General features: G+C 43.1%; 1 protein-coding gene across 1 annotated transcript; it reads right to left on the reverse strand.

Moving 5' to 3' along the window:
• Window positions 1-11,731: 11,731 nt before the first annotated feature.
• LOC129685901 (guanylate-binding protein 7-like) lies at window positions 11,732-14,752 on the reverse strand. Its single transcript, XM_055619423.1, has 3 exons — window positions 13,906-14,752; window positions 13,417-13,610; window positions 11,732-12,615 (listed from the first exon to the last, which is right to left on the reverse strand). Exons 1-3 carry the CDS (start codon window positions 13,967-13,969, stop codon window positions 12,409-12,411), a joined length of 465 nt encoding a protein of 154 aa, XP_055475398.1. The 5' UTR covers window positions 13,970-14,752; the 3' UTR covers window positions 11,732-12,408.
• Between the last annotated feature and the right edge of the window lie 34 nt (window positions 14,753-14,786).

The following is a 14,786-nucleotide window of genomic DNA, read 5'->3' on the forward strand; positions in this document are numbered from 1 at the left end:
TATGTTATATGTCTATATGAGTGAGTATATACTGTACGTGTCTTTCTACTTCAGGGACAGCTCACTCAGGATGAACTTTTCCAGGTCCCACCATTTACCTGCAAATTTCATGATTTCCTTATTTTTCATGGCAGAGTATTACTCCATTGTGTAGATGTACCACAATTTCTGCGTCTGCTCTTCAATTAAGGGGCACCTGGGCTGTTTCCAACTTCTGGCTATTACAAATAAAGCTACTACAAACATGGTTGAGCAAATGTCCTTATTGTGTACTTGAGACTCTTTTGGATATATGCCTAGAAGCGGTATGGCTGGATCTTGAAGAAGCACTATTCCTAGTTGTCTGAGAGAGCGCCAGATTGATTTCCAGAGTGGTTGTACAAGTTTACATTCCCAGCAGCAGTGAAGGAGGGTTCCCCTTTCTACACAACCTCTCCAGCATGTGTTGTCACTTGAGTTTTTCATCTCAGCCATTCTAATGGGTGTAGGGTGAAATCTCAGGGTTGTTTTCATTTGCATTTCCCTAATGGCTAATGAAGTTGAGCATTTCTTTAAGTGCTTCTCTGCCATTCGATATTCCTCTACAGAGAATTCTCTGTTTAGCTCTGTTCCCCATTTTTTTTTTATTGGATTACTTGGTTTGCTGCTTTTCAGCTTCTTTAGTTCTTTATATATACTGGATATTAGCCCTCTGTCAGATAAAGGCTTGGTGAAGATCCTTTCCCAATCTGTAGGCAGTCCTTTTGTTTTGATGATGGTGTCCTTTGCTTTACAGAAGCTTTTCAGTTTCATGAGGTCCCATTTATTGATTGTTGCTCTTAGAGCCTGTGCTGTTGGTGTTCTGTTCAGGAAGTAGTCTTCTCTGCCAATGAGTTCTAGGGTTTCCCCCACTTTTTCTTCTAACCTATTTAACGTGTCAGGTTTTATGTTGAGGTCTTTGATCCACTTGAATTTTAGTTTTGTGCAGGGTGATAAGTATGGATCTATTTGCATTTTTCCAGTTAGACCAGCACCATTTGTTTAAGATGCTGTCTTTTTTCCATTGTATGGTTTTGGCATCTTTGTCAAAGATCAGGTGTCCATAAGTGTGTGGGTTTATTTCTGGGTCTTCTGTTCGAATCCATTGATCCACCATTCTGTTTCTATGCCAGTACCATGCAGTTTTTATAACTGTTGCTCTATAGTACAGCTTGAGATCAGGGATGGAGATACCTCCAGAAGATCTTTTACTGTAGAGGATTGTTTTAGCAATTCTGGGTTTCTTGTTATTCCATATGAAGTTGAGAATTTTTCTTTCAAGTCTGTAAGAATTGTGTTGGTAATTTGATGGGAATTGCATTGAATCTGTAGATTGCTTTTGGTAAGATGGCCATTTTTACTATGTTAATCCTGCCAAGCCATGAGCATGGGAGATCTTTCCATCTTCTGATATCTTCTTTTAATTCTTTCTTCAGAGACTGGAAATTTTTTTCATACAAGTCTTTGACTTGCTTGGTTTGACTCACACCAAGGTACTTTATGTCATTTGGCTATTGTGAAGGGTGTTGTTTCCCTAATTTCTTTCTCAGCCCTTTTGTCTTTTGTATGCAGGAGGGCTACTCATTTTTTTGAGTTAATTTTGTATCAGGCCACTTTGCTGAAGGTGTTAATTAGCTGTAGGAGTTCCCTGGTAGAGTTTCTGGGGTCACTCAGGTATACTATCATATCATCTGCAAATAGTGATAATTTGACTTCTTCCTTTCCCATCTGTATCCCCTTGATCTCCTTCAACTGTCTTATTGCTCTAGCAAGAACTTCCAGCACTATGTTGAAGAGATATGGAGAGAGTAGGCAGCCTTGCTTGTCCCTGATTTCAGTGGGATTGCTTTAAGTTTCTCTCCGTTCAGTTTGATGTTGGCTATAGGCTTGCTGTATATCGCCTTTACTATGTTTAGATATGTGCCTTGTATCCCTGATCTCTCCAGTACTTTAAACATGAATGGATGTTGGATTTTGTCAAATGCTTTTTCAGCATCTAGAGAGATTATCATGTGTTTTTTTTCTTTCAGTTTGTTAATATGGTGGATCACATTGATGAATTTCCGTATATTGAACCACCCCTGCATACCTGGGATGAAGCCTACTTGGTCATAGTGGATAATATCTTGGATGTGTTCTTGGATTCGGTTTGCAAGTATTTTTTTAAGTATTTTGCATCAATGTTCATAAGGGAGATTGGCCTGAAATTCTCTTTCTTTGTTGAGTCTTTGTGAGGTGTAGGTACCAAGGTGATTGTGGCTTCATAGAATGAGTTTGGTAATGTCCCTTCTGTTTCTATTTTGTGGAATAGTTTGAAGAGAATTGGAGTTAGCTCTTCTTTGAAGGTCTGGTAGAATTCTGTGCTGAAGCCATCTGGACCTGGGCTTTTTTTGGATGGGAGACTTTTGATGACTGCTTCTATTTCCTTGGGGGATATAGGACTATTTAATTGATTTCCCTGGTCCTCATTCAGCTTTGGTAAGTCAAATCGATCAAGAAAATTGTCCATTTCATTTAGATTTTCAAATTTTGTTGAGTATAGACTTTTGAAGTAAGTCCTAATGATTGTTTGGATTTCCTCAGTGTCTGTAGTTATGTCTCCCTTTTCATTTCTGATTTTGTTGATTTGGGTGGTGTCTCTCTGCCTTTTAGTTAGCTTGGCTAAGGGTTTGTCGATCTTGTTGATTTTCTCAAAGAACCAGCTCTTGGTTTCATTGATTCTTTGAATTGTTTTATTTGTTTCTAATCGATTGATTTCAGCCCTGAGTTTGATTATTTCCAGCCGTCTACTCCTTTTTGGTGTGTCTGCTTCTTCTTTTTCTAGGGTTTTTAAGTGGGCCATTAAGTTGCTTGAATGAGCTGTCTCGAATTTCTTCTTGAGGGCACTTAGTGCTATGAACTTTCCTCTTAGCACTGCTTTCATTGTGTCCCACAAGTTTGGGTATGTTGTGTCTTCATTTTCATTGAGTTCTAGGAAGACTTTAATTTCTTTCTTTATTTCTTCCCTGACCTAGCTGTCATTTAGTAACAAGTTGTTCAGTTTCCATGTGTGTGTAGTCTTTTTGCTATTTCTGTTGTTGTTGAAGTCCAGCTTTATTCCATGGTGATCAGACAGAATACAAGGGATTATTTCAATCTTCTTGTATCTGTTGAGGTTTGCTTTGTGACCAACTATATGGTCTATTTCTTTTCTGGTCAAATTTGTTGGGTGTTCTGTAGGCCTCATGTATCCTTATTGGCTTCTCCTTTAACTTGGAGAAATTTTCTTCAATGATTTTGTTGAAGGTATTTGCTGTGTCTTAGAGAAGGGAATCTTCTTTTTCCTCTATTCCTATTATTCTTAGGTTTTGTCTTTTCATATTGTCTTGGATTTCTTGGATGGTCTGTGTCAGGAATTTTTTGGATTTAACATTTTCTTTGACAGATACATCAATTTCTTCCATTGTATCTTCTACACCTGAGATTCTTTCTTCCATTTCTTGTAGTCTGTTGGTTATGCTTACCTCTGTAGTTCCTGTTTTCTTCCCTAAATTCTTCCTCTCCATTATTTCCTCCATTTGTGTTTTCTTTAATTTTTCTAGTTCTATCTTCAGGTCTTGAGTTGTTTTGTTTACTTCCTTCACCTGTCTGCTTGTATTTTCCTCTTTTTCTTTTAGTTCCTTCAACTCTGTCTCTTTTATTTCTTTCAGTGATTTAATTATTTCTTCTCTGAAGGCCACAAGCTGTTTGGCTGCATCTTCCCGTATTTCTTCACGGATGGCCATAATCTGCTTGTCTTTAACTTCCTCCATTTCTTTACGGATAGCCATGATCTGTTTGGTTTTATCTTCCTCTAATTCTTTACGTATTTTATTGGTTTCCTCTATTATCCTCTTCATCAGCATAGATGTAAGGTCATCTTCTTGATTTTCTATTATGCTGCGTTGTCCAGGGCTGTTCACCCCTGGATGGCTGGGTTCTGGAGATGCCATACTGCTCTGTCTTTTGTTGGTTGAGCTTTTACGCTGACCTCTACCCATTGGGCTGATTTAGGTGTTGGCTGTTAGTTTCTGTGCTTCCTGGAGTCCTGGGGTAGGGAGAATCCCCTTGGCTGGAAGATGATTTTTCCTGAAGGAGTCCTTCTCTGCTTTTTGGTTATGGTCACTGTATGGCCAGTGTTTCTCAGGAGTTGCCACTGCTCACCTCAGGTTAATAGCCCTGAGTAGTAGGTGTGGTCTATGTTAGGCAGGGGGGATCTCCTCTTACCCATAGAAGTTCTCAAGACAGCTGCCCCACTGCTGGGTTTCTTGTTATAAATTTACTGTCCTGCTGCTCACTAAATTTCCAGGTACAGTCCTCTTGAAGAACCTGCTGATTCCCTAGCTGTGGGGTTTTCTCCCAACAGGGAAACTCAATCTGTTATCCTGGGGCACACAGTTCTGTCCGGGAAAGTGAGAGGTGCACTCAGCAAGTCTCTGGGCCAGAGGCTGGATGCTCCGCTCTGGACCTGGAGAATGTGCACCTAGGTTGAGTTGGCGCCTGGGGGCGCTGCTCTGGTCTGGAGGCTGGGTGCCTCACTCTGGACCAGAAGCTGTGTGTCCCTGTCTGGGATGGCGGCTGCAGACACTGCTCTGATCCAGACGCTGTGGGTGCAGCCCTCTTGAAGTATCAGGGATTCCCACAGTTTTGACAGTCTAGCTAGGGATAACTGGTTGATCCTTGGCACAGTATCTGAGGGCTGCTATAATGGCTCTCTGGCTTTTGTAGGTCTGAGGATGCAGCTGTGTGTCCCAGTGCCCTAGGGGAACTCAATAATGGCGGCTGAGCACAGCGCTCCTGCCTGCATTAGAACCTAGAGTCTGCCTGAATCCAGGAAGTGTTTTGGTGCTGGGTGTCCTAAGCGTTAGAGCTGATGATCCTCTCCGCTGGGGGTTTCCTCCTGCCAGAGACATGCAGTCTTTGCTTTGGAAACCTCTGTTCTGTCTGGGGTGGCGAGTAGAACCCACAGGCACAGATGCCTGCTTGTGGCTCTTTCTTATGGCTCTGCCTTTCTGGCCATTCAGAGCCTTGGCTGCTGCCTAAACTGGGTAATTTTCCCTAGTTCTTTTCGGGGTGGGGGTGTCGGCTGAGAGCTCTGAGATCAGACCAGGCGTTTCCCTCCCTGTGGGTTTGCACCTGCCAGTGAAATGCAGTCTCTGATGCCTGGTGCCCTGGTGCCCACAGTTCTATCTGAGGCGGCGAATCAGGCACGCAGGCAGGGCTCCGTGCAGGCGCCTGGGTCCCGGCTCTGGGTCCGGGCTGGCTCTTGGGGCGCCTGCGGAACCCGAATCTTTTCCAGGGGATGTCTGAGTGAGCTAAGGTCGGTCCCAATCTTTTCCTCCTCTGTGGGGTTATCTCTCGACTGGGAAATCCAGTCTATGGTGTTGTGGGCCCACAGTTCCATCTGGGACCACAACCAGAGCACACTGGCGTGTGGCTCTGGGCTGGTGACCAAGCGCCTGGTGGTACCAGGATCTCTTCCGCGGTTTAGCCAGGTGAGTTAAAGCTGATTGAATCCCCCACCGTGGGGTATCCTCTCACCTGGGAAACACAATCACTTGTGTTTTATGGCCACGAGTTCTGATTGCTGGTCACTGTGCCAATCCTGCTGTGCTGCTCCTCAGAATGAGAGTATTCCTGGCGCCACCATCTTGCCCCTCCCTGCCTATTCTTAGCTTTTTAATAATGATACTTAACAAACCCTTAAGAGGATCATGAAATATATCTCCCCATTTTCTGGAATTACAATATAACCTAGTTACACATTTTTATTTAAGAGTTATTTTTATTCCTCAACTTAGCCAATGTTTTTAATTTCTACATAGTTAATAGCCTCTCTCTAGTTCTATGCAAGCAGAAAGCAACCTTATTCTTTCTTAAAACACCTGATAAACTTGATAAACGTCTAAGTTTATCAAATGGTTCTTGTCTGGTAGTTCATACTCAGTCCTTTTTTTAAATTATTTTTGTTCAGAATCCAAAGGAAAAGGATCTACTTAGTCAAAATTAAGAACTTTTGCCCAAATTTGACTGGAAGTTCCCCAACTTTCTTCTGCTCTCCTCTCAGATGCCATTCATTCATAAGGCTTGAGAGATTCTGCTCCATAAGTCAGCAATGAAAACAACACGGAATTACGTTAGAGCCCTTCTCTATCTCCCCTGACACTTGAGTAAAACCCCTCTTGATAGCAATTCACAAGTCTTTTCACATTGATTTATTATCTCTGTACCACTTCAAACTACTTTTGTACACCACAGCCGTTCTGCTCTTCTTAAGGCTATCACCCAAGGAGGTTTCACTGGCTTCCAAACCTCTCAGAGAGGGCATTGAGATCCTTCCCTTCCTTCAACCCACACCAATTTTGGTGGGAATATTGAGTGTGGGTAGGCAGATGTATTTCATGCATATGCCCCCTAAGGAAAAGAACAAAACACAAATATCTTCTTCCTATGATAAACATTTTCTCAAGATGGGTAGACACTTTCTTGTGGCTAAGACTGTTCCCACCTCATAAATGCAATTTTGCCCATATTTGGATATCCTAGATATAAAGATGCTAAGTTAGTTTTAAGGGCTTTAGGGGTACAGTGATGCATTCTCTACCACACCCAGTCCCTAGAAAATGTAGGAAGGGCTAATGGACTTATTAAGACTCATGTTTCTGAACTCCCCTTACCTCCTACTTCTCACCATAACTTGCATCCGGGTCATGCTCTGAGCCCCCTCCTTCCTTAGCTCTTATCAGTTAATGCATGGGATATTTACCTGTTCTGTTGGGATATTTACCTGGCCTGGATCAAACCTAAATCTGTGACTACTTACCTTTCCTCATTTTCTTCTGACAGACATCTTCTTCCAAAACATAAAAATTGTGTCCTTCCTCCACACTCTACAGCTCCTATTACCCACACCATTTATCCAAGAGATTAAGTATTCTAAAGGCTTTCACTCATAGGCTCTTGGCCCACACTGGATGAGTCCACATTGGGTCATCCTTACATACCAACAGTAACTATACTTCACAGAGTTGAGACATGGATCCATCTGTCACAACTCAGACAAGCTCTGGACCCCTGGTCTGACAAGTTCACCTGAGGGTGAGCATGACCTCTAAAACTCAAGCTCTTCTGTCTAGTGCCCATCGCTGAGGATGCCCTCCTTCCTCCCACTGATACCCATACTTGTTCTAGTTAAGAATAGCTTCACAAACCGCTCAGGCTCATGTCTCAGTTATATATGGATGGTTTACTGAATAGTGAATGCAACACCCAAAGACTGGTCAGACCAGGGAAACAGAAAGGAACGCGGAGCCTAACTGTGACATCTGCAGGTTCTCATAGCTTTTTAGACAAAGAACCAAATGCAATAGACATGAGGCAGGGGAGGAACACAGTTTGGCTAACTACACAATGTGCTATCAGCTAACCTTTAAACTGATTACTCCTAAGTGAGGTGAGTGAGGGCAGGGATTAGGGTCTTCTGGAGCACATCCAAAGTGTAACGAGGTGTGTAGAAAAGAAGGGTGTAACCACAGTGAAGCCAAGTGAATAGATGATAATAAAGCACGAGTTATAACACTATTGAACCATCGTAATATATAAGGTCAGCTCGACCGTCTGGCAGAGTCTGCTAGTGCCAGCTATGAACAACCACTTCCAGGAAGCAGAGTTCAAAAGTTTAAGATGTTGAACTTAATTTCACCTTAGAAACAAAACGGAAACTAAATACAAAGATGGCTGCAGCTTTGTCTCAAGTAGCAGGCTGCAACTGTTGTGCCAAGTCCACAAGACCCCAAAAGACCACCAACAAGACTAAGAGTCAGAAATTGTATGCAAAAGCAAAGAGCCTTTATTCAGGCTTAAGCTTGGACTCTCAGCATGAGCGGTCACAGCAGTCAGAGGCTAGGAGCCCTGAGCCTAGAAAGAAGCTAGGTTTTATAGGGTTTTTAGCAAGGGGAAGGGACTTCCAGACTTGGCAGTCACATGACTGGGTGACATTTTGCAAGAGCCTGTTACATAGTGATTGGTTAGAGGCAAGCTGTAACCATCTGGAATAATTGTTTTGGTTACCCTAATGACAACGTGTAACTGTTTCAGTAGCCACGAGGACAAAGGTCGTTTTGACCGTTCTGGCTGGTTTCAGGGTTGGCACATTTTGTGGCCATTCTCAGAAATGATAAGGTTTCCTATAAGTATAAACACATTTTTTTTTTCTGAAGCCGGGGTAAGTTTTAGGTCACATATTAGATGGAGGCCAGTGACAAATTGAGTCTTTTATGTTCAGGCTCTTCACAACATACTGTTTGTATAATGACTGCTCCTTGTCTGTTCAAGTTCTTTCAGGGGAAAATTAATGAAATAACCTAATAGTCAGTAAAAGAGATGCTTCTGATGGACTTTTCTCAGGATTCCTACCATTGCCTGCAGGCTTGGGCCCCTGCGTTGGACAAGTATTGAAGACAACTCCTCTTTCCCCCTCCCATCCAGTCCCTACTCAGCTGGGTGTAGCCAGAGGACTACTGTCATCCTTATCTACATATGGCTGGAAAGCAAAGCAAGATCTAAAAATGCCAGTGCTGCTTACAATGTTCTAAGACGATGCATGGGCCCAAACCATGCCAGATTCTTACCAGGTGGAGAGAAGAGTTGTTATCAGATAAGGAGAGACCTAAACTAGGCATTCCCCAGAATTCTCTAAGACAGTAATTCTCAACATTTCTGATGCTATGATCCTCTAATACAGTCCCTTGTGTTGTGGTGATCCCCAAAAGTAAAATTATTGTTGTTGCTACTTCAAAACCGTGGTTTTGCAACTCTTATGGATTACAATGAAAATATTTGATATTCAAATGATCTTAGGTGATCCTGTGAAAGGTTGGTTGATCCCTAAAAGGACTGTGACTCACACATAGAACAAGAGTTTCTGTTTGTGAGGACAATAACTACTTCTCTTCTCCACCCCCAACAGCAAAGTGTCTCTAGTTGTTCTGACCCCAAAGACCACCTCCTGCAACTACCTGCCCTGCTAAAACTGACAGGATAGACAGACCCAAAGAAGGTAAGTAGTAAGAAGGAGCCAATCTCACTCAGAAGAGGAAATAGAATACAGTGGAGTGGCTGAAGAAAGCTAACAAGACAGGAGCCTAGCATATCTGTCCTAACATATCTAGGTGAGGCTTCACCCAACAGCAGATCAAAACAGACACTGAGACTTGCAGACAAATATTGGGTTGAAGTGCAGGGAGTCTTGAGGAAAAGTGGGACAAGGATAGAAGAACCTGAGGGTGCCAGGAGCTCCATAAGAAGACCAATAGAGTCAAGTAACGAGGGCCCAGAGGGCTCGTGGAAATTGGAGCACCAACCAACGACCATGCATAGCTGGAGTTAGACCCCTTACACAGATGTAGCAGATGGGCGGCTCAGACTTCATGGGGGTTTCTTAGTAAGAGGAACCGGACCTGTCTCTGACATGGGCTTTGTTGCCTGCGTTCTGATCACCCCCTCTCATACTCCATGGAGCTGCCTCTCCAGGCCACAGGGAAGAGAATACACTCAGTCCTAAGGTGACTCAATCATCTGAGCTGTGTGCAGAGGGGCTCTCCTTATCTCAGGAATAGGGGAGAGGGGTTGAGGGAGAGAGAGAGAGAGTGAGACTGGGAGGAGAGGAGGGAGGGGGTTAGGATTGGGATGTAAGGTGGATTAAAAAAGAAAAAAAAAGGCCTGACAAGACTTTTCCCACCAAGCTGTTCTCTATTCTCTGAGGCAGCTGGACAGTTTATCCAATAATCTCTTCTTTCTACCCATGGAGTGGTCTAGTTTGGTGGTTTCAGTACACCTTTCTTACATTTGCAAGCTTGAGGACCCTGCCTTAGATCCCAAGATCCCTGTAAATCGGTCTCAGGAGAACATGTCTGTGATTCCCATGTTTCATCAGCAAGTTGGAAGGCAAAGTCAGAGCCCTAGAAGCTCACAGGTCAGCTACTCAGTACATGCAGCCCCCAAACAAGATCCTGTTTTAATCAAGGTGAAAGGCAAAGACTGGAACCCACAGCTTTATAACCTCCAAAAGTTCACCATGGCACACACACACACACACACAGTCTCATAGGAACACAAACATACCTCCACTACCCCCTCAAGCACCCCCACTCTCCCCAACGCCCACATGTACACCCTCACGTGGACCACACCCACACTTGCACCCACACATTCATACACAAAGATGTGATGATAACTACGACCAACACTTGAAACCAAGGAAGAGCAGGAAAAAAATTGGACACAGGGGTTATGGTTTTCAAAGTTATAGAAATAGATAGACATTAACTGTGACACTCTGGCACAATAGCAGCAGAGAGGAAGACCACCTCATTTTATCTCTGGAAATTAGGAGATGGAAAAGCAAACTCACAAATAAAGGACATGGGGTGGAAACCTGGGTCAGTCAAAGGTGTGTGATAAAAGTGTGTGTGTGTGTGTGTGTGTGTGTGTGTGTGTGTGTGTGTGTGTGCGTGTGCTGATGCCTGCAAAAGCTCACAGGCAAGAGAACACTTCCGAGAGTGGAAATTATTTGACTGTCATTCTCCCATAACAGTCTTAAGCATTATATATCTGAAAAACAATTCTTAATGTATTGAGTTGACACGAAAGAAAACAATGTCTCTTGCTCTATCATCTTTATAAATGGTGTGGGGGTGGATTTAAAGGTCATTGTAGCCAGTATCACAGGGTGCCATATATTGTGCAGCAGGATGGGAATTAGAATTTCAAGTCTCAGTAGAGGCCTGAAAGAGAATAAAATGAGAGGCACGCCACAAACCTTCAGCCTCCTGATGGGCTAACTCAAGCTGTTTCTAGTCATTTTAAAGACTTCCATCCTGGCATGAATGCTCTCATTCTGTGTGTCTGCATTCTTGATGTCTGTCATTTTGAAGAAATATTTGAACGGATGATAAATTCATGGGAAGTGAAAGACTCAAAGAATAGCTACGTAAAGTTAGTAGTCCTCTTCTAGCCTACCTAAGATACCCATGTCCACCCCTGCGGTAGTCATGAATACAAGTTTACTTTGCATTTGACTAGACATTGATAATGATACAGCCAAAACCTCACTAGTTTCTTAAGTCAGTGCAGCTCTTACGCAGTGCTGTGTATCGTTCTTCAGCTACGGTCACTCCTGAATGAGTTCCCTGTCGGTATGAAGAGTGGTTCCCACTGGTTTGGCTTGATGTAGACCATCCCTCTTCGTTCACGTTCATCAATAGCTATCAGAGGAATATGAAAGTTGTCCCAGGCTTTTGACAAGACAATAATCCTGTGGCACACATAACACTACAGATGTCATTTTCGCTTGGATAAATGAAATGATGTGAGAAATTCCTAGATATGGATCATCCAGGTTAGAAGTACATGCATGCTAAATTTTGATCAAGAGTTCCAACACATCCCTCCTCACCACCAAATATGAGACACTGTCAACATTGAGTTCTACCCAACTCCGGTTGTGCCAAATGCTTGCTTCTTTCTTGCTCAAAATACAAATAAAATATGAGCCTCTTCATTATACTTTGCAGGATTTTATATAACCAAAACATACATTTTTCACATTTATGCCCATTAAAAATATGGTTGGTAGTCTTTTCTCACCAATGCTTGTGATAAACAACGCACAGAACTGAATTAGGCACTGCAAACATTTACCTTTTTTTAACCGTTTTAATTTTTGAAATTACAATTACAACTTTTCTCCCTTTCCTTTCATACCTCCAAACCCTCCCAATAAACCCCACAGTGGTCCGTTTCAAATTGATGGCCCTTTTTTATTAATTGTTACAGCCTACGTAAATGCATATGCAAATACATATATATATACTCTTAAACATAAGGTGCTCAGTCTGTTCACTACTGTAACCTGTGTGTATGTTTTCAGGGCTGACCATGTGCTGCTGGACAGTCAGTTGGTGTGCTTTTCCCTGGGGAAGACTATTTCTCCTGCTCGCAGCATTCCTTAGTTATCTGTAAAGTAGAGATCTCAAAGGCTTGTTCCTATTCACTTCGGCATATTTCTTGTTGTATTGGTCCAGATCGTGTTTAGGCACTAATGTTGGGGAGACTATTTGATATAATGGGTGGACTATTTGACTTTGTACCTTAGCTAAATCATTTTCATGAAGAATTTCTACTTACATAATAAAATTATAGTTGATTTTCTACTTTTTTGGTGGAGGACCTGTTGGTCTCTGAGGTCCTTTGATCATTCTTTAATTTGAAACTGCTATTGAATGGATCCTTGATAACATAAGCACTACGAAGGTATATATAACAGTATTGCAATCACACAGGAGGCCTTAGTACTGTGTTTCACAGGAGGCCTCAGCCTGCTATATAATTGCTGAGTATCTGCATCCCTATGTTACACAGCATGGGAAGTGCTGCAGCGAATACATTACCAGCGATATCAAGGAAATTTTGAATTGGGCTGTGTTTCTCGGCTTCAATCTCTTCCTCCATTAGCTTTATTTCTCTTCTTAAATCGTCGAATTTCTCCTCAACTCCTTCAAGAAGTAGTTCTCTTAAGGCCTAACAAAAACAGAGAGTCCATTTTTTCAAGAATATACATTACTTGTAACTCACCCTAACAGCTTTAGCAGCTGAGGGTGTGTATACATGTTCCCTCCATTTATAAAAAAGAGAATTTGACAACTTTTTCCAAAAGCTCACGCTGTACCTCAAGAGTGAGCGTAGCCACACTATGGCTGAGATTTGTTGATGATTCTCTCTCCGGGATGAAGGGGAGTTCACAGCCCTGACGTTATGGAGTAAAGCACAATGCCCTCTGGGAGGGCCAGGGGTCTAACTCTCATTGAATCTCAGTGTCTTTGCGCTAAGCTGACCCCATTTGTCTAACAAATGGTGGTTACCAGCTGTGGCCTCTGAGAGCAGAGCTGTTAAGCTCTGTGTTGGGAGAGAGACTGCAATGTACTCTAATTCTGCAGCCGGCTCTGGACACATGCTGCAGGGCTCAGAGCTTTGGATTCCTATCCTGACTAATTTGATCACTGAATAGCCTTGATTGTTGTGCCAAGAATCCTTGGAGTAGCAGGCTGAGATCTTTTTCAGGTAGAGTAAAATGAGACTGCTCTAAAGCATACAGGGCAGCTCCAGGGGATTATTTTTTCACTCCGACATTCTTTAGTTTACTAACACTACAGAAAGTGATGTGTCTTAAACTTAAGGGCTTCACTGGGATCAAGGTAGAGATGAGGTTTTTCATGATCATTGAGGTTCACTCTAAGATCATGATTTTCTTGACAGTGTCAAACTTTTCTTTCTTGTTGGAAAAGCTGCGGTCTATCACGTAGCCACCCCTGCCATCCTCACCTTCATCTTGTGATCCAGCACCCTCTCCTGCTCTCTCAGATAGTTGTCCTTTTCCCTCTGCATCTTGTTCTCCAGCTGGGAAATGTTTTCTGACAAGCTTCTAATGTGCGCATCCATTGCCTCCTTGTGCTCCTTCTGTTTCTGCATCATTAGCTTCCTCTCCCTCTCAGCCGCTTCCTTCTTGGCCCTCTCCTCTGTCCCACAAAGGTTTTAGAGAAGAAAGAGAGGAGAGTCAGAGCTGAGAGCTACCCTTCTGATCTCAGAGACCAAGCTGATTTCCACATAAGGACTGTCTGCAACTTTCCATCAGCAGGCATTGATTCCATGAGTGATAGAAATGCACTGACCGGCTGGGCATGCAGCACCAGCCCCAATCATGGTTTTCAGATCTAGAAGAGGGTGCGGGGGGGCCTCTTTGTTTAGGGATCTTCCTATCCACCAGTCAAGGGCTTTACAGGGACACTTTGACAGCTGAGCCCTCCTCTGTACCTGCCCTGGCTTTCTGTTCATCCGTGAGGGCTTTATCTGACTGCAGGATGGACTCTTCCATCATGAGCTGTGACTTCAGGAAGTTCTGGAAGACCTCACTTGCCTGGATACCAAAAGAGAGAAAGCCTTAAGCAGCAAGGGTGGATTCTTCTAAAGAAGGGTTAGCATTCAGTGAAACTACTACCTTAACTGCAATATTTGAATCCTGCCTTAGTTCCCACGTGAGTCCTTTAATTCTGTGGCTGGAGCAAAACCTATGCCCTTTGCTGAGATTTAACCACCTCTTGCTAGCTCTGCAGCCTCTTTTCCCAGGAATGTCACCCACTAATCACTCCAGGTAAGAGCCCCATGCAGATATGTGTGCAATTCCATAAACACATAGGAAGCAAGCAGGCCTCAGGTATAGATTAGGAGTCTGTGACCTCATTTGGGTTAGGGTGTACATCCCCCCTCTAGTAATGGTGCACCAGCCAGCCTGATTCCTTTCCCTGTGTACACTATTCACACATACCCCTCTTCAAACAAGGCACCTAGCTCCTCAGACCCTCCTGTTGCACTCCTGCACTGGCTATATGTAGACTCCACTCTGAATAAGAGTGTAAGTATCCTCACCCTAGATGACAGGTTCTATGCAAGTCTATTGCCCAGGTAGGCATCCCATAGAATAGAAATGGTCTGGCCTTAAGTTGATTTCAGGGCATGCACAGTGCTGTCAGGCAAACTTTGTTCTTCAAGTGAATTTTCATGAAGAATACCCATAGCTTGGCATTTTATTCCTATGCACAGTGAAGCATGCAGATGATTAAAATCAGATGCACTCCCGTGTGAGAAAGGGCATTTGGGAAATTCAATGTATGCCTCAATCTACCCTTCAGAGTAGA

The sequence above is a fragment of the Psammomys obesus genome, unplaced genomic scaffold (assembly GCF_907164565.1).
Source record: "Psammomys obesus unplaced genomic scaffold, mPsaObe1.curated_primary_1811, whole genome shotgun sequence".
Classification (NCBI taxonomy): Eukaryota; Metazoa; Chordata; class Mammalia; order Rodentia; family Muridae; genus Psammomys; species Psammomys obesus.